At 42.6% G+C, this 26322-nt stretch overlaps 1 protein-coding gene across 1 annotated transcript in view; it reads right to left on the bottom strand.

Moving 5' to 3' along the window:
• LOC118422162 (adhesion G protein-coupled receptor L3-like) overlaps window positions 1-18598 on the bottom strand; it is a 29404-nt gene extending 10806 nt beyond the window's left edge. The window contains exons 1-10 of the mRNA XM_035829682.1: window positions 18508-18598; window positions 17817-17930; window positions 17272-17378; window positions 16377-16520; window positions 16026-16120; window positions 15448-15575; window positions 14591-14752; window positions 14015-14190; window positions 13333-13497; window positions 12757-12875 (exon numbers count right to left, since the gene is read on the bottom strand). Coding sequence (XP_035685575.1) covers window positions 12757-12875; window positions 13333-13497; window positions 14015-14190; window positions 14591-14752; window positions 15448-15575; window positions 16026-16120; window positions 16377-16520; window positions 17272-17378; window positions 17817-17930; window positions 18508-18598 — 1301 coding nt within the window. The remainder of the gene's footprint in view (window positions 1-12756; window positions 12876-13332; window positions 13498-14014; window positions 14191-14590; window positions 14753-15447; window positions 15576-16025; window positions 16121-16376; window positions 16521-17271; window positions 17379-17816; window positions 17931-18507) is intronic.
• Between the last annotated feature and the right edge of the window lie 7724 nt (window positions 18599-26322).

The raw sequence follows: 26322 nt of genomic DNA, 5'->3' as shown, positions 1-26322 counted from the left end.
GTGTCGCACCTATCGCAGACAAGTGTTCATACAGTTTATGGTTTTATCAACATTTTCAGCTATTTCATTTTGTCTGTGAAAGATACAGACCATATTGTCTAGCATGACCACAGCAACAAAACTACCTTGTCGAGGCTATCCGGATGCTTTTCACAATGCAGCAACTGGTACAATGTTGTCTTTACATTTTCTTTTTCGTCATTTGCTTCATACTTAAGAAGTCTGTGAGGTTTTCTGATCTTTGTAACCTCTGTTAACTTTTTGCATTGTGTGATAAACACTGGTGGACCATAAGTTCAAATGTCCACTTCAAATGAGGTTCCCCAACTAAACCAAACTACAGGATATAACGTTACAATACTATTTATTACCTTCGCCAAGAAGGTTATATTTTCGGCCTCATGTTGTGTCCCTATATGCAGGTCAACAGCACATAATTCGAGAAGCTGTGCATGGATTTTGATGATATTTGGTATTTGAGTAGCGGTTACGAAAAGGAAGGTCATGTTCGAACATGGTTGGCGTAGCCTTTTCCCGTCAGGATGGTAGCGGGCCGAATGTGTGCGTCCGCTTTTTTGTGTACAGCATAACTCGAGAAGCCTTGAATGGATCCTGATGATATTTGGTAGGTTTTAGGAAAACGAAGGTTAGCTTCGAACTAGGTCTCCTAGCGGCTCCCTAAGGTACTGCAGCAAAAACTTCCAACTTTCGATATCTCGTGTTCTGGACATGCTGTGGTCATGATTTTTGAGTGGTAGATAGCCCTTGGGGCAGAGAGTAAGTGTTATGAGTTTGGAGTTTTGGGAGTTTTAACTGCAGGCACCAATTCCTTTCAAACCTTTCAAACTCATCATGATTTTTGGTATGTAGATAGAATGAGTGATGACTTACATAATGTACTACTAATTAAGCAAATCAACAGCTAATTTGCATAATTAATGAGGAAAGTAGATAAATCCATGCCAACAACATTTAACTCAAGAAGCTGTATATGGATTTTCATGATATTTGGTACTTCAATAGCGTTTGCAAAAAGGAAGGTTTAGTTCGAAAATGGTTGGCGTAGCATTTTTCGTCAGGACGGTAGCGGGCCGAGTGTGTGCGTCCGTTTGTTTGTGGAATGCATAACTCGAGAAGTCTTGAAAGGATTCTGATAAGATTTGGTAGGTGGGTAGGGGTCAGGAAAACAAAGGTCAAGTCTGATAATGGGTCCCATAGCGGCTTCCTACGGTACTGCAGCAAAACTTCAATTTTTGACATCTTGTGTTCTGAACATGCTGTGGTCGTGATTTTTGAGTGGTAGATAACCTAAGTGATGACTCGCATAATGTAATACTAATTACGCAAACCAACAGCTAATTTGCATAATCAATGAGGAAAGTTCATAAATCCATTGAATTCCATGATAGGACTTTCAAACTTGTCCCATATGTAGCTGAGAAAGATAAATTTCCCATAAATATCAATTATGCAAATAATTTGGGATTAATCAGTTATTTTTACATTGTTCTTACAAAAAGAAGGCAAAATAACTTTGTCGTCTGCGTAACTTGGTTCCAGTATTGAATTCATTTTGATTATCCTTATGATTAACTCATTTTTTGGACATCTAAAACTTGTTCGTCAGCAGTCATGCCTGACAAGGCTGGCGGGCAAGAGTCGAGTCTGAATAAAGCAGCCGTCCGTAAAAAAAAAGAATTATGTGATTCTTCCCCAAGACCCATCACATCAATGTAGGCCTTTCACCGTATTTAAAGCAACATTATGTTTTTCTTCTTTTATACTACTGTATTGAAATATGCTATTCAAGGTTATCAACAATGATCATTAGATTTTTTTCTTCTACTTCTAATTGTCATAGTGGTGCTCCTAGATTTTTGCCTGGGTGCGTTTGGTTACTCTCGATCTCATGAGGGGGGGAAACGAGAAACTAAGTACCCCACTCCACCTCTAGATTTAACGTTATGTACCTGCTGCAGTCTTCGTCTGAATCACCAATATTTCTAGTTCGAAGCTGGAAAACTGTGTAGATGACTCAACAATCATCGACTGAGTCTCACAGTAGGTCAGGCAATTTCCCTCGGTACTGCAAAGACTTGTATGTTTTTGTGTTTTTTTTTGTATACAACAAAATATCATGATCATGTAAATCTCCACATGTTCAGGTTTGATTTCACATAGGTCAATGGCATCATGATTGTGGAATATAGTAAAGCATCGCAGTTGTCTGGTAGTTAGGTTGGTATAAGTACCTTCCCGGCTTAAGAACCCGCCACGCATAATTACCTGGCCGTGATATGTTGAAAATCAAGATGATTGAATTTTATTGTAGGCAACTTCTGGTGAATGCTTCAAATGTGGTGACTTATACCAATAGTCAGCTGTAAAATGATATTATCTGTATGACAAATGGCAATTGATATACACTGTATGAACGTACTAATTGTGGTACTTCTGAGGCAGACCACGCCTGCATCCTCGCGATGGTCACAGTTGTGTCTCCCCCACCCTCTATACCCGCAGTCAAACAGGCTTCTCTCTGTCCCAGTACAGTGAAGGTCATCCATGTAGATGTCACCTGTTCCTGTGTTGCAAACAGCGATAAATAATTCTATCGGAAAAAAAAGTCGATGTAAAAGCACAGTGGATGCTAAAATGGATGTTTCTATATTATAGCGTGGTCCAATATAAAAATCTTACCTTGACCAAAAAAGGCAGAATTACGAACTTGATCAACTCCGCTGTAACCCAGCATTCTACAGATAACGTTCCCATCGTTGATTCCAAAATGGTCGTCACAAACGGTACCCCAGGCGAAACTGTCCACCGGCCGGACTTCCACACGACCTTCGTTTGGGCTGGAACCTCCGACCAGACGGATTCTGCTGGTGGGGGATGGTGTGGCCGTGACCGGGGCCGTTGTGGAGGAGCCTAAAAGTTATGTTGTCTTTTAATGATCTGATGATATACAATCAATCATTAATGTTCTATCATTGTACAACGAATGAAAGTAGGAAAGAAATTCTAAATCATAAGTTGATTTATTGACTTAAATTCTTAGCTTATATATTTAGGCATAAGGCCTCCCAGCTGGAAATGGATTTTAAAAGGGATCTACTTTTTTTTTCCCACCTAATATTGGTTCAATTTTGTATGGGAACCTTTATATTTGTGTATATATATAGCCCCTAATAGGGGTATTGGATATCTATTGACAGATTCGTCTTTGCAGCTGATATAGTTTCCGAACTTAGCGGATTCATAACTGTTCACAAGTAATAACAAAACAAGTAATATATATAGGTAATGGTTTGCATGGTTAACATCTATTTACTGGCTCACGCAGTTCAACTAAATGACTTGGGGTCTCAAACATACAACACAATTATCTTTCACCAAACATGCAACACAATTATGCTTCACGAAACATACAACACAATTATCTTTCACCAAACATACAACACAATTATCTTTCACCAAACATACAACACAATTATCTTTCACCAAACATACAACACAATTATCTTTCACCAAACATACAACACAATTATCTTTCACCAAATATACAACACAATTATCTTTCACCAAACATACAACACAATTATCTTTCACCAAACATACAACACATATCTTTCACGAAAGAAGAATTACCTAGAACTTACCTAGTCGATTTGGGCTTTGCATTGTTGTCACCTATATACAAAATGTCACAGAGATCTATCAACGACTTCTCGAATCATGCTGTACACAAACACAACCACAAATAAACCCACAGTCAGTACCGATATATAGCAGAGGCCTACAGTATTGTACCGTTTAGTGAATAGAAATAATGCAATGATGTTGAAATGCCAAGATCACAACACCTACAATGATTTGTGTAGGAGAACTGGAAGCCTTGCGCCGTCCCACTCCCATCAGATGTAAACCTCAGGAGCATCACGTTAGATGTGCTAATGATGGGGTTGACTGTCTGTGAGCCTGTCAAACTGGACAGGGAGAAAAGTATGTTACGCCAAATAGTAATTACTCTGAAAACGTTCAGACGTTTCAACGTCGTTTTTGGAGAGCAGATTCTTATATAACGAAGGAAGATCTGTTCAAATACCTTATGTCATCATCTAACTACGATATACTGGAAAAACTCTGTAAGTTTGTCTACACATGCTTTAAGAAGAGAGAAGCACGTACTTTGTAGTATATGTATAGTTTTCCGTTTACTCCCTTTATACCAATCTGAATGCATTTAGCCCCAATGGGGCATGAATATGCAATAAACTTCATTGTCATTGTCATTATATCCTAACTTTAAATTGATTTACATTTTATAGGCATTGGCTTTTACATAATCAACCTTCTTGTTCCTGTGAGTCATTTCTAATAGAACGTTACCTCTGAAACTGCGAAGCACTAGCATTGGCTCCATCGTAGACGGCCAAAAAGTCAGACCCGTTCAAAAGGTTGAAGCTGTCGAACGTAAGACGAATCGTGCTTCCTGTCGGAACGGTGATCAGCCAATCACAGGTCTCATTGTTGCCGTAGTTACCGGGGTAGTTAGGTGACGTCACAGGACCTCCAGATGGAGCCGTAAGGTTACCTCCACATCCAGTTGCGCTGGAGTTGAGAATATCACTCGGAAACAAGAAGACGAGGAAGCACAGGACGTGTGTCATTAGACGCCGTGGAGGTGCTCCCACCATGTTGTTGCAGAAAATGATAGATTCTATGCATACAGAAAATGATTCTAAAAGCGCCTTGTAATTTACATCATGTAATAGCTGATGAACATGCTCAGGACAATACAGTTACCGTGTTCCGGTCCACCGTGGCTGGCACCGATAGCATTCACGAAACCGGTGAGTATGACTTAAGTAAACGCTGTAGATTGCACAATCGTCGCTCGTCATGCAAATATGGACTTTGTGTTCAGTCGCAAACTTTTAGAACGCCTCTCGGGGGGCCTAGTCTTTATGCTTTGTTTAGGTATTCGGATGAACAACCATGCTTAAAGATGATCACAAAACAGATGAGTTGTACGGTTAAGCAAACACTGCACGCGACGTGTTTTCAGCATACCTGTACGTTGGAGAGGTGTAATAGATTGTAGAGCACGAAGCAGAGGCAGCGGTAGGGCATATTTTGGGATATAAAAAACTCCTGTCTTTGTACTTCTTATATTAGCAGGTTTAGCAGGTCACCCAGATGGGGGCGTGTATGGGGTACTATGGCGCAACCACAGGGTGTTTGCTCCTGAAGCAAGAGGTCCTGGGTTGTTCTATTTGCTCAAGTTTTGTAACTTATATTAACAGTGCCACATACACGGTACAGACAGGAGGTAAAGGTACTCTTACATTGTTACCTCCCCGACCGAAGTCAGGTACCTATTTTTACACCTGGGCGAAGTGACGAAGGTCATGTAAAGTGCCTTTCCCAAGGGCACAACGTCGGGGGCGCGGCGGGATCGAACTCAGGACCTATAGATTCCGAGCCGAACGCTCTAGCAGTTATGCCACGCCCGACGCCACAAACAGGTCCTAGGTTCAAATCCTGTCATGCTATCAATCTTATGCTCTTGGAAAATAAGCACGTAACACGACTTCCTCGACTCCAACAAAGTACAAAAATGTGTACCTGACTTCGTTTGGGGAGGTAAAAGTCGGTGTAAGGAGAGGTCTGGGCTCCAACCTCTAATGCTATGTCCGAGACACAACTAATAAGTGCAACCAACCACATGTACCCTTGCATAAAGTAGATAAGTCTTATAGAACTGCATGTATAAGTAGATGTCATGCTTTGTACCTTGTACAATTGTTGCGCAATAAAGTTATCCATGTGAAAGTAAATATAAGAGATGCAGATACTAAAAATTTATATCGCATATAATCATTACGTGAATGTCTATACTGAATGTCTATACTAGTGTCTACTTTATTGAAAGTTCATGACCAAAGGCTAATTGGAAGTATACATGGGAATAAAACACTGATACGTTCAAATATAAACATACAACGAAATGAAGCAGGACATAATATGCTTTTGCGTATAGACACTGCTTTAGATTTACGGCCTGGCGAAGCTGTGCTACACACAGGCTTCTGAGAAGTATCGGGGGTTGTAATATGTTTGGTCGTCTGTGACAAAGGGGGGAGTCTTAAAAATTGTTGCCCAGGGTACGTATGTACGGGGCGACCACAGGCTGACAGCATCTCTGCACTTCCCCATGCCTACATAGCCTCGACTTTTCCACAACCTTCTACACCAAAAATGTCGGACACTTTTTAAACTATGAGACAGTGTTCTAAGGTCTAGATAAGGGAAAGGAATAGGATACTCACCGATGCCTTAGAACCTCAAGTGTTTCCCAAGAGGAAAACGACGCAAAGACTACCGATCGCCCATGATGGTCTTCTCGGTATACTGCGTCTGATCCGAATACCCTCAGCACACTGTGTCCGCATACTACAGGTGACCGGTGGACAAGAGGAAATGCATTCCGAAAATTCACTCCATGGAACAACACTAGTGCCAAAACAAGCTGAACATGGCACCTACTGTCTCTGGTCAGCGAATCGTATTTACTATTTACCCCTGTCACAACATCTTCTCTGTATCTTCTCTGGGTATAAACACGCGGAAAGTTTTAGGTGGGGCTCATGGTTACAGAAGGCAATGCAATCAATGTTAACCATTATGATAAACGTAACGTTACCGCCAGATGGTATCAGGACAACTCCGACCATTACCAACTCGACCCATTGCAAATCCGGTAAACTCGGTCGAGTCGTCGGACATTCCCGTCAGATCATTTTGAGAATGATTCCCATGAGCCTTTCGGAAATTATACGACATCGCCACATGCACACTGTACGCTGAAGAAGTATGCTGTGCGTGGGGAGGGGGGCAGAGGGGTCTTCATGATCATTTCATGTATCACACACACACACACACACACACGCACACACACACACGCACACACAGACACACACACACACGCGCGCACACACACACACACACACACACACAGACAAACACACACACACACAGACACCCCCCTACACACACACAAACACACACACAGACACACATACACAGACACACACACACAGACACAGACACACACACAGACACACAGACACACACACACACATACAGACAGACAGACAGACACACACAGACACACACACACATACACACAAAAAAATGGTAGTATTATGGTGGTATTTCAGGTAAGAAACAAATGTTCTTTACGTTTTGTCAATGTGTTGCCTTCTTAGTGATACTCTTACACATTACGCAAGATCTAATTTACTAGTATTAAAAAAAATCGACGAAAGTTACACGACAGTGCCGCAGTGAGCGAACCCCGCAGTGCCGCACCGGTACCCCAAGTGCAATGAGATACCATCTTTAGGCACCGCAGAGCTCGTGTTCAACAGACCGACTGACTGACTGCAGCAGCGCGCTATGTAACTGTTGCCGCAACAATTGCAGAGAAGTCCACCCAAGTGCTGCACTCTGTCAGTCTTTTTTTTAACAAGTCAAGCTCGGGAAGATCTATTGTTGTCCGACTAGTCATACCGCCCTTCGCGTGGTTAGATTCTACATGGGTGGTATTTCAAGCCTGAGCTGGGATCAGTTTGTAAGGGTGGATTGTGTTGTCGTAGCCGCACCTTTTCGTCTAGTAAACGGTTGTCAGTTACTTTTCACCTTTTCTAACGGCCGTCACCATGTCGCTAAACAGTCTTTGCCATGTAAGAGCGTTTCATGCCTTTTTGCGGTACTAACAGAAACAAAAACGTATATGAAGCAACCTTTTTATTACAAATATACGACATAATTCACCCTTAGACTCCATAAAGACAGTGAAAAGATCAAACTGGAAAGAGGAGGGCATTGACTGGGCCGCCTTAGCTGTCTACATGCGGACGCACGTTTTTTGCACATATCACGAATACTCAAGACTTAAGTATTAACACATTTAGAACTTCACATAGCATAACATTACAGAAGTTCCAAGTATGCAATGTAATTTGGTACAATGTGTCACTAATAGAAATGCGAAAAGACTGCTCTTATTTCAGATTTAAGGTTAAATTGGCAATAAAATCTAAAATCTTTCCCACACATTTTGTACTGCAAAATGTAGCAGACACAGGGACCCGTCCACCATATGTCAGTCCGACATGCAAAGGAACCAGTGTATAGAAAACAGTAGATATGACGTTAATTAAGCATAACGATGTACATAAAACCAAATATAACTTAAGCACAAAAACGGTTGGAGATTTTTTTTCAATCAAGTACAAAAGAGCCTGTATAAATTAATTGCATCATTACAGATGATATGCAGCCCATAAAAAATTCCAATCATACTGATATTACAACGTAAAGAAAAAATTAAAAACGGTATGTCACATTACAGTTGATGCCTCGTACGTTACATTAATGTGATCCATAGCATATTACCTTCAACTCAAGTGAACATTTATACATGTGCGCACTTATGATAGAAACAATAAGCTAGCGCTAGGAATAATAGTTTAGGAGAATTTTGTTGACAGCTGATATAAGAGTGTTCACGTTAGGTTTTGCTGGAAATACTGAAGCTAGAAGTGAAATCTAAAGCCTACTAGTCAGTGCAACGTAAGGTGATAGGTGAAGTCGAGTGTTCGATCTGCGTACATTTACACCTAATATTATACCTAATGTTATGATAGGAATCAGGATTGACTTAAATGCTTTCGTAATCACATTTCCCATCCTGAATACTTAGCATGCCATAAGAGTGCTCAATACTTTTGTTACCACAGATGATAGATAAATATCCATTTGATTGTTCGATCTTTGTCTCGGTGTAAAAAAATGAATTCATTTCCATGTTGTACATCCAGTTTAGTTTTCCTTTGAAAAAAATTGCCTTTATGAATAATCAATTGCGTGGTATGTGATTTTGGTTTCTTCTAGTATATTACTTGTTTCTCATTGTCCTCATATATGTGAAATGCAATATATATTCTTTTTAACATCACCTTTATCTAAAGAATCTGCTTAGTAATACTCTTGACTTCAGCAGTTTATCCGAATCAGCCCGCATCCATCTATAGCGTGCTGCTAGAGTGTATCACCTTTCCCACCCTAAGACAGTCTCCCTAAATATAGACATGATTGTTACTACAGCGGCCCAACATCAGGTTTGCTATTATATGAGAAAGAGCTCAGCCTAACAAGCGTTGTCTGCGACGTTTGTACAGTGGAGGAAAGCGATGTTCTTCTCCCACTGACATCGTACAGACCACGCTTCTTCCCTCCACTGTAGCTGCACGGTACCGCCATGTCTCTCATGCCTAGGTTACACATAGCCGAATTTGGCTCCCGACTCTCTCCCGACTATGGTTTAGGAGTGATTCGGGAGCTAGTCGGCTATAGTCGTCTGGCGTTCGGCTGAGTCGGCTGGTGTTCGGCTGGCGTTCGGCTGAGTCGGCTGGTGTTCGGCTGTCTCAGCCGAATGTTTTGAAATGTTCAAAACATTCTTCCACCACTTCTTCATGTCCTCCCGCATCACGCAGTGGAAGATGAAGATGAAGAGGCCCTGGAGGGTGTTGAAGAGGCAGAACAGGTAGGCGAACACGGCGCGAGCGTCGTTGATGACGAAGAAGCCGAACAGCCAGGTGAGACCAAACAGAGCCATGATGCTGAAGGCTCGGCGGATCTGGCGGATTATCCAAGAACGGTCCGCCTCTTGGACCTTAGCACCTGTGGGTAAATATGTATGTTGTCAACTGTCATGCGTCGCTGTGGAATAGACATCCAGGCGAAAATAAATAACATTTACTCAGGTAACTGAATAGATTTTGGAAAGGGACAGACTTTTTAGGAAGCTTCCGCTATCTTTGCCCTTCCGCTACCTTAGACCCACTGCCATAATTCTCCCAGGTACCATAAGACACACCACTTGAAAATAAAGCTGTCATAGAGGCCTCGAGAATGTCTTTAACATCTTGATATCTTAAGCCTACAAACATGTCGGGGTGAACTGATGCTGTATTGGTGGATTGAATGTTTTAGCCTCAGCAAGTACTTAAAGATTGATTTTCAACTGATTTTTGAAACAGGGCCCAAGACCGTTTGTTCCTGTATGTTTGTGTAGGTGTCTGAATATATATATATATATATACATGTCTCTGTGTGTGTGTGCCTATAGCCATTTCTCTTATATGGCCCAGGAGCTTTTCATATCCACCTCTTAGCTGTTTCAGGTCCTTCTCATCCCGGACCAGTTTGCACATGACGATGACGAAGACCATCAGGTTGAACAGTAGGATGAGACCCGCCGGGAGCAAGAAGGCATAGATCAGGGGTGTCTGTGCCAGCCAGCAGCTGTAAAAAAAAAAAAAAAAAACAGAAAACGTTTTATGGCGATTTCCTTGTTGTGGCGATTTTCCTATTTATCAGTCTAGGTACTAATAGACCGATACCGAGTGTCCATCATAATAAGCAGTGATGATTGGTAATTCGACCAATATGAGAGTGGCTGCATAATATCCATCAAATATTTTCATTATTATGTTAAGTTTTAAGTTTACGTTTCTACGTATTGATGGGGTTCGGTGATGCTCTGTCAATTCTGTTGTACCTGACAAAAGTGTTGGAAACTTGATTTCGTTTAATTGTACCTTCGTTGTTACGTTATCCAGGCCAGCTTTTGTCACCATGTTAGAAAGCTGATTCCGTAACCGTTACAATGATATCCAATGGACCACTTAACAGGGACCACAATGGTCTGGTGGTAATTCTGCAGAGAACATGGACTGTGTATCCATAGGTGGTATGTAGGACAGGTTAGAATAGATGCAAATTCCAATGAAAGTAGCTATGTATTTTAGGAGTATCGATGATAAGGATGACATCTATGATAGCTCCACAAGAAGTAGAAATACGAACGTGAGAAGTGATCATTATGAGGATGTCTTTGACTATATAACTTACATGTTCTTCATTCTGTATTGGTAGAGACTTGAGGGTCCCACAGTCAACACCGTGGCGACAAGGGGAAAGCCTGGACAAACATATCAAAGTACACTTGTAGCTGAAAAATTACCGTTAGATATACAATGTTCTGGCGCATGGCCTACCCTATATGCTTTTTATTACGTTTGTTACTGTTACCAATACATTTGAGCATATGTTTGGAGCTGTGGAGTTCTGTGAAAAACGTGTTTGGATGGTTCGTCTTCACGTGCTGGTTCGGGACGTGTTTTCGAAATCGCCTTTGGAAGTGTTTTAAAATATGATAAGTGAGCCCTAGAAAACAAGACCTGCTTCTGGGATTCAGTACCCCTTTCAGGCGATTTATCACGTATGTGAAGAAGCAAATCCTCACCCCACGCTACTGCTGCAGCCCTGATGACGAAGTTCTCAGACACGTGATGGTCAAACACCACCACAACGGCGAGGTATATGTTAACGGCCTCAATCGCCATCCACACCAAGGCAGCCAATAGGAAGTAGTGTAACACCGCGGCCACCACCGTGCAGCCAATGGGAGACGCCGTCTGGTTGATCCCAGCGAGGAAGATGACGAGAATGGCCAGCAGAGCCACGCAGAGGTTGATGAGGACGAGGCGCTGGTTCCTGGCATGGCCTGTGCTGGCGCGGCGTTTGTAGTTCCTGGAATTAGAAACGCATGATCCAATCAATGCTAACGCAACGTAATGAAACATGGTACGTACTTTTTCTCTTCTTAGCACTCTACATGCTACAGTATGTAGTGCCATCTGTGTTTGTACAACTGTGTGGCCCAAGGGCTAAAGAAAAGGAGACGGGCGCCGCCCTATATATTATAAGGTGTGCAGGACTTAAGCATGTGTGCTTGGAGAAATGCATGGTGCTTAGAAATATATGATCGTTGTCAGGCCCATGACTCCTGCTTTGATGTTGATGATGGCTGTTTCTTCGTATCCGAAGATCAATGGTAGGCAGACAAGGTTGCTTAGACGACCAGTCTGCCTGGCCTGCATGTGACTTTTTAAGGTGAAGGAGGGGTGTGCACTCCCTTCTCCACCCTCTCGTCTACTGGCGCACTAAGTCCTACAGGGACAGAACTGTTTGCCACGTAAGACGGCCCCAGCAGATGCAGGTTTATTATTTGGAGTTTCCGTCTCCTAGGAGGACTTCCGACCAAGGATGCAAGGGGTTCCTCCTACCCCTGACTCGTGTGTCATGGCGGGTGCGTCATGCCCGAACATGCCCCTATGGCCTGTCACCACCACAAAGGCCTGTCACTGCCACTAGCCGCAGCTATGTACTCATTTACACCTGAGTTAGGTGAGGAAAGTCGTGTAAAGTACCTTTCCCAAGGGCACAAGATCGGTGACACGGCAAGCGGATTTGAACCCGGGACCTCTCGGGCCTGAGACCAACGCGCTCCCGATCGTGCCACACGGTCCCATGTGCTTTGATGTTACCACCGGATCAATACTACAAAATTGTCATCTAAATGATACGATGGTCCTCATGAATAAAAGACTAACGCGTTCCAGTTTGAGCCAATACTACTTACAGGATGAATACAAAGTAACCAGGAAAACTGCGCAGAAAAATTATCTTTACATTGAACAAGCGTTATCAAGCAAGAGCATTATCAAGATTAAGTATTCCTACGAACAGTATGCTCACCAACATGTAACTTCGTATGTAAGATCTTTCTCAACATGTATTGATCAAGTAGCTCAGACATACGATAATGTAGTTATCTACCTTGTGACGATAAAAGAGAGTAAAGTGAGGACCAGGCAAACGATGGACACGGCACACCCCACAATAGTGATGACCTCTAGCGGCCTCTCGTGGACTCCGAAACCCGCACCGAACACGTCCTGAAGACATAAGACGATAGACAGTTAGATTGTAGAGTAAGATATACCAAAGGGCTGTGATGATTGGCTCTGAGGTGACTTTTGGGAGTATCGAATGTTTTATAAATCTCGTGTAACTGGCATCGGACTTCCAAATGCCCTTTCGATCTCCATCACTATGCAGAAAAGCACTTTGCAACAAACCTGAGTCAGCTTACAAATGTTCTCCATGTGGCTATGTGGTCTGATGTTGATTGGGAATTTACCATGGTTAGTATTGACTGAAGGAGGCCACAGAAGAATTTCACAATTTAAAAGAAAGGAATCTTTGGTGTTTTGTGGTCTTTTCAGTATTTTCATAACTTTACATTTTGAAGTCAAAGAAATATTCCAATTATGAAGCCATTGAAACGACAAATACAATTTAAATCGCAGCGAGGTTGCAGCGCGATCGCCGTTTAGTAAATGGGAGTCTTACAAAGATTGCCGCGAAGTTGGTGAGGTGGTTACAGGCACATGTGTACAGTCCATTTTCCTCGCCCGTGCTCTCACACCCCTCAGTTGACCAAGCCCCTTGCCCTACCTCGGCCTCAAAGTCCCAAAACACACACCTGACCCCCTTTACGTCTTCAGGAAGGAAATTCTGGGGAAATGAAAACAAATCAGAAAATAAGAATAGGGAAAGGAGAAGATGATAAACCGAACACGAAATATTCTGGGCATGCAACATGTAAAGACCAAATGAAAAATATCGGCATTGCACACAGATGTGGAATTGTACAAGGTTGCCCGTGAGAGAAAGGTTTTGGAAGCGAGACATATAGGAAGAGGACAAGAACGGAAAGGATAAATACAGGCCAAGTGTGTAGCTGCACGTTCTGCGGTAGAGACTGCCATGCTAGAATTGGACTAATTGGCCATGAGAGTTCCTTTGCGTAGAGTCATAGCCTGTATAGACTGACAGTAGAAGTAGTAACCGTAAGAGGCATTGCCAAGGCAGGACTACACAGAGTAACCTGCACCTGACTGAGGAAGAGATTGACTGAAGCTGTTGACCGCCTTCCAAGGCGCAAAGAGCCGAAGTAGAAGAAATGCAAACGGGCGCCATCATAGAAGCAATCTGAGGAGCGAACCGTAGAATACGGTGACACCTAGGCTACCTGTAGGGGGGCAAAGGTGATGATGACCGGTTCGGGCAGGTTCTTAACTCGCCTCCCTGCGATTCTCCCGCCTATGACGCGGGTTCCCACTGCATCCTGGGAAGGTCCCGCTGCACCCTGGGAAGTCTGCACAAACAGGCTGCTGCTGTTGTAGAGGGTGTAACTCAGACGGACTTCTGCATGGAGAGGGTGAGAAAAAAACTGTTTGGATTCTGCTTAGATTTTCGCTGACCGCGGATTGATCAGTTTCACGGCCGGGTAACATCACTTTTGGTGATGAATTCCACAACAAAAGACTTTAATACTGTAACATAGGGTCCCCTTAACTTCAGACGTATATTTATCAGTTTGACATTGTATCGCTTCAGTGTCGGTTGTCTGAATAACTTTGCGTTTTGACTATTGATAATTTAACTGATATATTTAACTGATATATATAGTGGAATGATAATTTCTACTACTTTGACCCTACTTCTATTAATACCCCTGTACCGGTAACATGGACTTCAATGAAGCAGAAATGGTGCAGAATGTACAACAAACTCATGGATATTAGTACAATTCATCAGAAAGTACCTGATGTGTTGTTGATCTGTACCATGCTTGAGATGTTCGGAGGTATATAGATGGCGATATCAGCAGTTCGCAGAAAGCCCGTTTCGTCCTTCGTAGTGAAGCTTCTAACCCTACCTTCCTTCAAGCTGTTAGAATCGTCTCCACTCAGGAAGAAGGCAAATCCTATCAGGAAAGTAACACATTTTCTCGTTATCCTACCGATCTTTCCTAATAAAACACTGGGGTTTGGATTGGTTATGTAGATCTCCATTAGTGATGTGTGTCACTATTCTTCCTGGCCTGGAGTCCAGGTGATTTCTAGAGAATCACCAATTCTAGACGGGAGGATTTTGCACCATCGTACACCGCACCATCGCACGTGTGGGGGCTCTTAAACGTGCATAGGGTGTGACTCTCCCCAGACACGGGACCTCAATTTAACATCCTATCCGAGGGACGGCCCTAGCCGAAGCTAGCTACTCATTTTCACCTGAGTAAAGTGAGGAAAGTCGTGTGCCTTTCCCAAGGGCATGCACAAGATCGGCAGCACGACAGCCGGATTCGAACCCGCAACCTCTCGGTCATGGACCGAACACGGTCCCGCTGCGCTACGCGGTTCCACCCCGGAGTAACACTTTAAAGATATGAGAACTGGATAAGGCAAACGAAACCATAAGAGAAGAAAAAAAATTGATACTGTATCAGTGCGAGGTTTTCAGTAACTATGTCGTGGTGTTAATTACTGGCAGATATGTCAGGAATTAAATAGTTTTGGTGTTGTAGTAAAACATCGAAGAAAAAGACTAAAATTCCTTGGTCTTAGAAACAACCTGATTAACGACGTTATGATGACAGGACACTACCCAGTCAATGCTAACCTTGCCCCTTGTCCAAATCCTCTGGACTGACGTCAGCTGCCTGCAAGGCCACCCCTGGCCGCACGGCGGTGTACTTCTCTGTGGTCAGTGCCACTGTATCAGCAAATGCCTCCAATGCCTGGACGACTCTGAAATGACGAGTTAAGATGTTTCTGAGCATCTCAAGTCTACGGTATATACGTCTAGTAGTTCTCCTTCGGGCAGTTATATTTTTACTTCTTCAGCTGCTATGCAATCTGTCATTTCAGACTTCTAAAATAAAGATACTGGTGTGTAGCTCCGGAAGGTGGTTATACGTGTAGCGGACGTCATGTGTGGCCAGTTAGCCCACGACAGTAACATTGTGACATCTGCTGTGAATAAGATCCAGTGAAGAGAGAGGGACACGGAAATCCCATCTTAGTCTCACCCAAGACACGAGTCAAAGTGGATATTCTTCCTATAACCAACATTGGTGGCAGCGGTGGTACAAAGCCGGTGGGTCACACCAAAGATCAGTTATATATACCGACTGCTCAATATATCATATAGCGTAAGATAAACTACAGGTCTAATGGTTTGCATGTGTCCGCCGCTACCTGGTCGGCCCCCTGCTCTCCTGCTGACTCTGCTGCAGGACAGTGACGTTCACGTTGATCAGGTTGTCTACAGTCGTCAGGAGGGAGTCTCCGATCTGTGGGAGAAGGCAACACTTTAGGAGACAGTTTTCTTTTCTGGTAGGCATATGGTTCTGATCATTGGCGAGTTCTGATTGTTATACATCTGTAAGATCATGTAAAATGAAAACTGGAACACAGTGGGGAGTTGGCAAAGCTGCGTGGAGTCTGCGATAGAGAGGGGGACAGAGAGAGAGATGGTGGATAAAGAAAGAGAGAGGGAGAGAGGCAGACACAGAGAGAGAGAGAGAGATGATGATGATGATAGCGTACCTGCTCTGTGGCGCTGACGTTGACTATTTCCTGTAAGATGGTACTGATGCTGGTGACGTCATCAGACGAGAGCGTCTCAGCCTGTATTGTGATCACCTGCACTTCCGCCGCCACAGACAGAGCTGTCTCGTTGGTCACTACAATCTGGAGAAGATATAAACGCAGGAAGTTTCGTTGAAGTACCAAGGGAAGCCGCTGGGAGCCCCAAATCCGCCTTGGCCTCCATCTTACCCTCAAGTCAAATATCATATACGCACTCACTCAACACTGTGTTTTATATGGTAATCACTCAAATTTCTGTCCTGTTCCTTAGTCCTTTTAGTCTGTGTCCCTATTCAAGTAGGGCCGCGTAGCACAGTGGTAGTGTATTCGGCCCGCGACCGAGAGGTCGCCGGTTCGAATCCGCCTGCCGTGTTGCCGGTCTTGTGCCCTTGGGAAAGGCACTTTACACGACTTTCCTCACTTTACTCAAGTGAAAAATGAGTCGTCCCTCGGATAGGACGTTAAATGGAGGTCCCGTGTATGGGGAGAGCCATACCCCATGCACGTTAAAGAACCCCCACATGTGCGATGGTGCGGTGTGCGTTGGTGCAAATCCTTCTGTTGGGAGTTGGTGATTCACTTCAAATCACTCGGATGGAGGCCTGGCGAACCTCTGTCTCGTATCAGCCACATGGTGACCTACATCATTCACCCGGACGGGTGTGTCACCCCGTAAGGGGCGGTATAACCCGTCGTGTGCGAACATGTGCGAACATGTCCTGGATGGTTTGCCCCAACACAATCAATAGGGGAACAAGAACAAGAAGAACAAGTATTATTTCCCGATCATTTCAGTTCCTATACATTCAACACGCAGCTAGTGTGCTTATGTGTTTTAGCTGTAAACGCCTACCTGAGACAGGTTTCGCGAGTCAGTATCACACGTGAGGAGGACAGGCGGGTCCCACACCGCAGTTCTACCCGTGGCGATCCGGCAGAACCGAGTGGCCAGGGGCTTCTCTGGAGAGAGGAACATGAAAACACGTAAATACAATGGCCAAGTGAGTAGAGTGTTCGCTTTTCTTTCAGTAGGTCGTGAGTTCGATCCCCGGCCGAGTCGTATTAAAGACTTTAAAAGTGAGTTATACCAAAGACTTTAAAAGTGAGTTATACCAAAGACTTTAAAAATAAACATGCCACTTTTTCTGCTAAGCACTGGATTTGGAAAAGAGCAAGGTACAGTACACCAATACATCACTTACCCAGTGCATCGACAATATACAAAGTGATTACACAAGTTTGTGTGGCCCGAGGGTATTGAAATGGATATGGGGCCGCCCGTCTCGTGCGGGAAGGACTTTAACTATTAAATGTCATTAATATACATGGTATGGTGGACTTGTGATATCCGTGAAAGATTTTAACATTCCCTTATAAATAGGCCCGCATCATACTGACCATGTTCTGCGGAAGAGTTACATCGTTCAGCGGAGTAGGAGAAACTGTCGCCGTCCGCACGAGGAAAATACACCAGCCCGGCCTCTGTCTGTACAGCCTCCTCCTTACAGTAGACTGTCGAAGAATGGGAAAGAAAAGAAAGAAAAATGAATATGAAATTGAGCTGTGCAGTGGATTCTTAAAGTAACCTCGTCGCCTTACTTCAATTAAAGTAAGATTGCAAGATTGCAGATAGCATGCGTGTATGCCCGCGCGTGTGCATGTGTGCGTGTGTGTGTGTGTGTGTGTATCCATCATATGTGTAATGTGCAAGCCATTGAGTGATATCTAATATGTATTCAAATGCGAGACTATTAACATGGCTCTATAGAACACAAGTTACTCGAAATATCATTTTCTATGACACATTTCATTATACTGCATCGTATGATTATCATGAAACATTTACTAGAAATTTCAGTTGCATGTAATTTAAAGGGGAAACGCATCAGCTAATCAATATGAATTTAATGTCTATTGATTAGGCCATACGTCCATTCTAGTAGGTCTATGGCATGGCTGTAGGAAAATCAACTCATTACAGTTAAACTATAGATCACAAATACAGAATTTGAATTTATCTGTTGGATCATGTCCCTCTCCACATTCATCAACAGTGAGGAAATCTGGTTACTTGCGGATTCACACTTACCTGGAGACAGCACAGCATCCACCTGACTCACAGTCAGGTTACCCAGACGTCCTCCGTTATCGCTGATGTACTGCTGAAGAGTTGCTACCATGACGACCTCATCCGATCCAGGAGCCTGGTCAGTACTCTGGAACTCCATGTCTACAGTAGCAATCACGCTGCCCATACTTAAAGGAAGGATAAAGACTGACATTCTTACAGACATACAATAATACACAGTCGCAAGCAATGGTAGATTACGTTGGAATTAGAATAAGTCAGATATAAGCCTGGGTTAACAATTGGCAAATGTATGCGTTCACTGAGTTAACTGGTCTTATTGGTTTGTTTAAAATAGCAATAGGATGCAAAAACACAAAATGGAAAATCATTTTCATTTACCGAAATCTCGTCACTGTTGCCTTTCTGAAGTTTGGAACTGCCGCAAACGCTAGGGATGTCTACAGGACAGAAGATAGACACCATTATAACAGCCAATTTGGATAAAACATACAAATGCAATATTATGGTCCATCTTTGATAATCAAAAAAAAGGGGGGGTACCAAGAAACATAAAACTATGTACCTCAGATTCTATCGCCCTTGCGAGCATCAGGAACCGTGGATGACTCATGTCATTCAGGTCGTCTGTAAACACTTCGCCTGCCAGTGTCAGGTCGGCGGAGACCACGGCCAAAGCTAATGCATTAGAACGACAATGTTTGTGACAAATAATACATATTTTACCCCCACTTCTTCGAGTTCAAAAATCACCTTGTGCAAAAAAAATTAAACGAAAAATTAGCTATACCATAATCATTCCTGTCAAAAACTAACGTTTCCTAATTTGGTTCCCCCTTGCAGGAATTGAGTCTCCCAGCGTAACGTCAGCTGGATTTAGACCGTCGTGATAAGGGTTAGTGAGCTGTATTTCAGCTAATGTATATTTGAGCTACGAGTTCGATCCATTGAAATGAAAACCAATGACACCAACTTGGTGGACAGCACGCAGATGCTTCATTGATATGGAATCATTGGAAAGTGAGTGATACTCCACAGATGCGTTGAAATTTGGGGTAAATTTAAGTATAGGCTCACATACCGACGGGAGTTTGACAAGTTTCTCCCTCGTAGCCATCGTCACAGGAGCAGGTGAAGCTGTCCGCACCGCTACTGCAGGCCCCATTGATGCACGGGTCAGACTGGCAATGGTCCACAGCTGTCGGGACATGGGGAAATTTGAACTTTTCTATTGAAGTTTGCTTTTGAAAGCGTACGCGAAGTGGTGGAGCTCGGCTGTCAATACATTATAGAAAATTGGAATTCAAATTTCCTATTTAGTAATGGAGCTAGGCTGTCCTGTTTCAGAACAACTGCAAGAAAATCTAAACTTGAAAGTTCATTTGTGTTGGTAGAAGTCATAATCGAGCTAGTTTATTCAACACAAAAATTAGACTCAGCCAAATTTTGAACTGAACAGCTCCAGTCTTTACGCCAAAAATAGTTACTCAAGCAACTGGATATGGTTTTGAAAGTTTCAAATGGTTTTGAAACTGGATATGGTTTTGACCGTTTCAAAACCATATCCAGTTGCTTGAGTAACTATTTTTGGCGTATCTCATTACCTGGATGTCTAACCTACATCGACGTGCTCCAGTCTTTGTCAAGGAATGAACAATCCGCTGCTGTCGTGACGTCACGTTATGCAGATAGAACACGTAAGCAGTGGATCATAGGTTGCAGGAGGTCTATGTGGTCTGAGATCAAAAACCTCAAACATGTCCCAACATATTCACATAGAATCACCGAGGCATTCGGTCTCACTTGACAAAGTCAAAATCTTGGACATACTTTGTCACTAGAGGGATCAAAGAAGCCATCTACATCAGAGCTTTGTAACCATCCCTGAACAGAGACGGTGGGCGCCATAAACTTCCTGCAACATATGATCTACTGCTCACTGAGTCAGCTGTTTGTGAGGTTTTTCAGACAACATATGGGTACCCAGTAGAACGTCTTTTCCAGCGGATTATCCCTTTATGTTTTGACCACTACATAACGTTACATACCGATTTCGTTTTCGATCTTTCTCCTTAACGTAACCTTGACAGGTCTCCCGAAGTAAGCAAGATTGCAGTGTTAAGAAGGCGACTTATCATAACAGGTGCATTATCATATCAAATGAGTTGAAATTTCGCACAAAGGTAATACATGTAACAAAAATCTTTGAGACTGAAATATCGTAAATTGTTATTCAGATTTGTATGATTTGATTTGATGCTCATTGGCACGATTAAGTCGCATACATGGTTGTTATCACTTCCATATCCCCCAAGAGCAGTCATGTAGACTGTGGCATAAACTATTCTTTTCACAGCCACTTATTTCCACCATGGTTGGGCGTACATGTAGCTTTAGTATTGGACGGGCAACCTAAAACACCGTCGTTATAAAAATGACGAATGCCAATCGTTAATGTCTGTATCACTTGACTCTGTGAAACGTCAACGATTGATATGACAATAGTTTACTGAGGCTAATAAAAGATCAGCGATCACCGACTGCAAAATGAATCCGGTATATACACCCAAACTCTTAGTAAAGCCTACGTCACATTTCCAAACCGGGGCATTGCCGGGCAGCTTTTGGGAACAAAAGGTATGATATGAAGGACACCAAACTACACAAGACGTCAAGAGTATGGTCGCGGGCATTCTTCGGGTATATCTTCACGTATACATTTCTTTTTTTTTTCGTTTCCACAAACTGTCAAACAGCCCGGCCGGGCCCCGGTTTGGAAATGTGACGTTAGCCTAAAAGACTATGTATGTTTTGCGATAAGAACTACATGGATACATAAAACGAAGTACACTTTTTCGCCTTCGCCAGAGGGCTATGCAAACGGTTGGGCGAGGGCCTGGTGTGTCTGTAAGTATGTTAACAGCATATAACTGGAGACATTGTGAATGGATCTTGGTGAGATTTGGTTGTTGTGTAGCGGTTGTCTAAAGGAAAGTCAACGTCCAAAGTGGTTTACCTGGCACTTTCTGTCGGTACTGCAGAGACTTGTATGTTTTTGTGTTTGTTTGTACACAACAAAATATCATGATCATGTAAATCTCCACATGTTCAGGTTTGATTTCACATAGGTCAATAGCATCATGATTGTGGAATATAGTCTGGTAGTTAATTTGGTATAAGTACCTTGCTTGTGTCACTGAAACAGAACTTCCCTTTTTCTTTTTACCTTCACATACCATGATATAAGGGATAAGTGGCATGGGCTTTACGAAATGACATGCAAAAATGCAAATTAGGACATAATGCGCATAATTCAGGAGATGAATATGTAATTCTAGTGTTTCCATGTTGTGACTTTAATACACGTAATGTATGTAATTTAAAGGTTATGGAAGGTGAAACATATCAGATAATGATTATGAAAATGAGATTCTGATTTGCATAATTAATGTCAAAGTACAAAAATTCTAAAGTGCAATGTGCAAATTAATTGTGCACCACTATGTATAGATTGTGCAAATGCGCAAGTCATTTTCTTAATTCAGGACAAAATGTCATCATAAAATACAGCTAAACGAAAGTATCTGCACACGTGTTAACTCAAACGTGTCAATTACAGCTTTATTTGCATAATGAATGAGACTAGATGACACTATAAATCTGCAAGGGCTAAAAATATTTAATGGAGGTATGGTGTGATTTGTACGAAGCAAAAGTACTGTAACTTCTAGGTTTATTGGAGATGTAAATCACTAGAAGGACTTCACCCCAAAAGGGTAAGGAGGGGCCGAAAACACTAGTGATCCCGGGGGGGGGGGGGCGAGATCACGGGGGGGCGGGGCGGTCCAATAAGAAAAACCGGCTTTGTACCGGTACACTGTACCGATACCCTGCGAATGTTTCGATCAATCGGTTTCTTATTTATGAACCCTAGATTACGTATAGTACAACTTGGTTTCATCCATTTACATGAAAGTTGAATATGTGATTACGTTCGAAAGTCCATTAGGAGTGCAGGAGAGCACATCTCCTAGTGAAAACACTTACCGCAATGGTCATATTGAGCAAAGCCGGCCTGCCCAAACACGTGAATCTGTGTGTTAGTCCAGTTGATAACGTTGCCTTGGTGACTGCAAAACGTGGTCCAATTCGTCCCAATTTCGGATGTAGACAAAACACGGTCCCAGAGGTTTACTCTCGTCATTTCTCCACTGAAGGCCTGTGGAGTGTCAAATCCACCTCCTTGACTGTCTTGATCTTGTCCAAGGATCCACGTTCCTTGTGTGGATATGACTCTGCGAGCGCCAAGCCCCGAGTCTGATCTATTCAGTGCACCGTCAACGTATAGTTCCCATGCCCCGTCTACGCCCTGCCACGTTAGACAAATAACGTGCCATAAGCCGTCCAAAACGGGAAGACTGAACGATCTGCCACTTGTTACTCCACCTGCTACGAGAATCTGAAAGAAGAACATGATACATCATTGTATTGGTACCTTGATGCAACAAAATGAAACCTAACACTAAATTCATGTTCCCTATTCACTGGCTAAGAGATATTTGGCCATCAAGCCTCTATCAGCCTGACCAGTGGCAAGGGCAGTTCTAGCACCCACCGGTCATCCCCTGACAGTTAATAGATTGACTTTGTGCGGTAGCGTACGCAGTCCAGTTGAACAAGAAGCTCAAATATCAGATGTGTCTATCCGCTCACCTTTATGAACGCTACTGGAAAGGGTTGTAGACAGGACATTAAGCAGAGCGAGGTCCACTGCTCATTACATTTGTCGAAATGAGTTCGGTAATTTTCTCGGTACCGTGAACATGTAAATACAGTATACAGTGTATGTCCTCTATGAGCTCATCTGTTCATTGCCGGAGTACATTTGAGCTAAACTGGTTGGGGATCACTTTCACTTTGATTGTGCAACCCAGGCTAAGGAAAAACACTAACCTACCTTGAAACCTTTTCCTCTCCATCCTTCAATGAGTATCTCGTTGCTGATTCTTCCTGTTGCATAGCTGACTAAAGAGCCGGCAGTGTCGTTCGTGCGCATGTGTACACAGAAGGTAAAACTGCCCAATTCCTCAGAGAGAGTGGCGTTTAACTCGGCGTAGTTACTGGTGCTGCGAGGATAGGGGAAGATTATCTTCTTCGAACGACCTTGAGAAAAATAAAAGAGAATTGATCGGAAAAAGTTTACTCGAATTCATCTAATTCAGACGTCACATTTCCACAAAGGGGCAGTTTGGGGGAACAAACGAAAAGTACGACATGAACTCAGAAAGGACCAAACATAATTCAACAGCATGCCTTTTGCATATTTATAGTTAGCATAAGGGGTAATTAAAATTTCAAGAAAAAAATGATAAAAAATCAGCATGACAAGAGCGCAGATCTTTTCAAAGCACTTTTATGCACATTTCTGAAAAGTATCAATAATGACAGTCAAAGAACAAGTCAAAATTTAAGATTTTTAAGCTTTTTTTTTCAAAAAATGGGTGTGGCCTTAAAGTAGTCGATTACGTCATTGTGACGTCATACCAATTTGCATAAATCATCTTTATGCATTAAGGTACTACCTTAAAAAAATCAAGGTCCATACATTATCTAAGATGGTAATTTTAGAAGACCAAAAACACCCCCCAAAGCTCCTCAGCCACTGTTATATACTACCTTAATTCTTCGTTTCCGCAAACAACCCGGCCGGGCCCGAGTAGGAAATGTTACGTAGGCCTGACACAGGCAAAATGGTTGATGTCAACTAGCAATAGAAGTTGTCAGTTCAAATTGACTGAAGGCACGGAATCCTTTCAACTTTCACTTTGTCTAGTGACTCGATAAATCGATGTCACTGTACTACTCCCCCATGCGATCTTATACTGTAAAACACTGTATGAAAACCTTGTCATTTTCAAGACACTGATGATGAAATGCTACCACCATTGACTTGACAGAAAGTCATTAATTAGATTAATCAAAGTTATTTCATACAACGCATATTTGCAATGCATCTCTTCATAAGGCCACGTTCATTTGATTATATGGATGACATCCGCGCTCGCACCAATTTTCGGCCATTTCCAAAAAAAAAAAAGTTTTCGACCACACAATAAATTGTGCAAAGCAGCTGTAGAATGAGCACAAATATTCCGTAGATTGAAAAAAAAAAGTATCAGAAAACAGATAACTAATGCCATAGAATGCCAAAATGAATCTAAAGTCAAAGAATAAGATGTGAAAGGACAGAAAGAAAGAAAAAATCTATTGTTGCTTGGGGGAGGTACCAGTACAGAAATTTCCAGGTCCGGACATGAACCTGGACCTGATTGTCTGTGGAAACTTGAGAACTGGCAATACTCAAAACAATGGTAATTGGTCAATTTTGCTACAAAGGAATCTGTTTGGTGGATTATTGGACTCCCACTGCATTTTAAAATCCCATCTCCATGTAATAAAGGCTAACTGTCTCTGTACCTTTGACTGTAGAAACTTGGTGCAATTGACTATAAACTCTACTTGACTTCGCTCTTGTTGTCTTCTTGGCCCCCCGGTTAGACCCCAAATGGGGAGCAGATTGACCCGAATCACACATCGGGCACAGGTTAAATTGTAGTAGAACTGGTCGACCGCATGTAATAAAAAAAAGCTATGGGGCTGATGATGATGATGTTAAGTAAATTTGGGTTACCGTTACAAAATTGTGAGTTTATTTACCATAGCTTGATGTACCCGGTGTTGTTGTGGTCTGTCCGTCAGTAAAACCTGGGTCACGCATGGCATGAAGTAGAAACAAGATGGCCACCAACTTGTTGCCGGTCGACATGTTTGTTTATACCTGCGGTAAAACGTAAACATTTCCTCAACTCCCAGTTATCACACAAACCAAGGAGCTTAATAAAAGCTCCTTGCACAAATAAAGCATTAAGCCCTACTGAGTCTTTCAAGTTTTGACTTTGTACTAGGTGTGGTTGAAACCTCACCTAGTACAAAGTCAATCGTAGACTCGTCTGACTGTTTTTCTACAAGTAAAGAACTGAAGGTTTCGTTGTTATTGGAGCATAAACACAATGGTTGATGTAATAGCGCCATTTGCTGTTGTATTACATTCGCTACCTGGGGCATAAATGTGGAAATTATGTGCATTTGCTGCAAAATGCCAAGAAAAGGTGATATAATGTGACATAATGGAAACATTCTATCACACTGACAGATGGTCACATAAGATAACATTCACGTCACATTTCTGAGGGGTGACACAGAAATCGAGCTTTATGTGAAAAATGTGATTAGTTTGCATCACATATTATTCACAAACGGTCTGGAGAAATCACATCCTGAAATGTGAAAACATGTGGCATTTCCTCATTAGTTTTGTATATGACATAGTTTGGAACTCTTATTATCATTGTGGAAGAAGTCATGTAGACATTGCAACTTAACCGAAATCTTAATGATTATCAATAGAATTATGTTCCTAGCTATGAACTCATGTGGACCTCAACTTCTGTTTTCACTCTCTCTTGCTACAATATGGTATCTGATTATTACATGACACCTATGATACTCACCGATGCCTTAGAACCCCAAGTGTTTCCCAGGAGGAAAACGACGAGAAGACTACAGATCGCTCATGACTATTTCATGATCTGAATACCGCTTAGCACACTGTGTCCGCATACAGGTGACCGGTGCGCAGGAGGAAATGCATTCCAAAAAACAAATCCACGGAACAGACAAGATCACGAAGCAGCCAAGTCAGGCAGAAAGGTATTTCAACCCCACGGGGTGCCAAAACAAGCTAATCATGGCACC

Source organism: Branchiostoma floridae, chromosome 1, assembly GCF_000003815.2.
Source record: "Branchiostoma floridae strain S238N-H82 chromosome 1, Bfl_VNyyK, whole genome shotgun sequence".
NCBI classification, from domain to species: domain Eukaryota; kingdom Metazoa; phylum Chordata; class Leptocardii; order Amphioxiformes; family Branchiostomatidae; genus Branchiostoma; species Branchiostoma floridae.
Note: the sequence above shows the minus strand (reverse complement) of the source record. Positions and strands in the feature narration are given on the sequence as shown.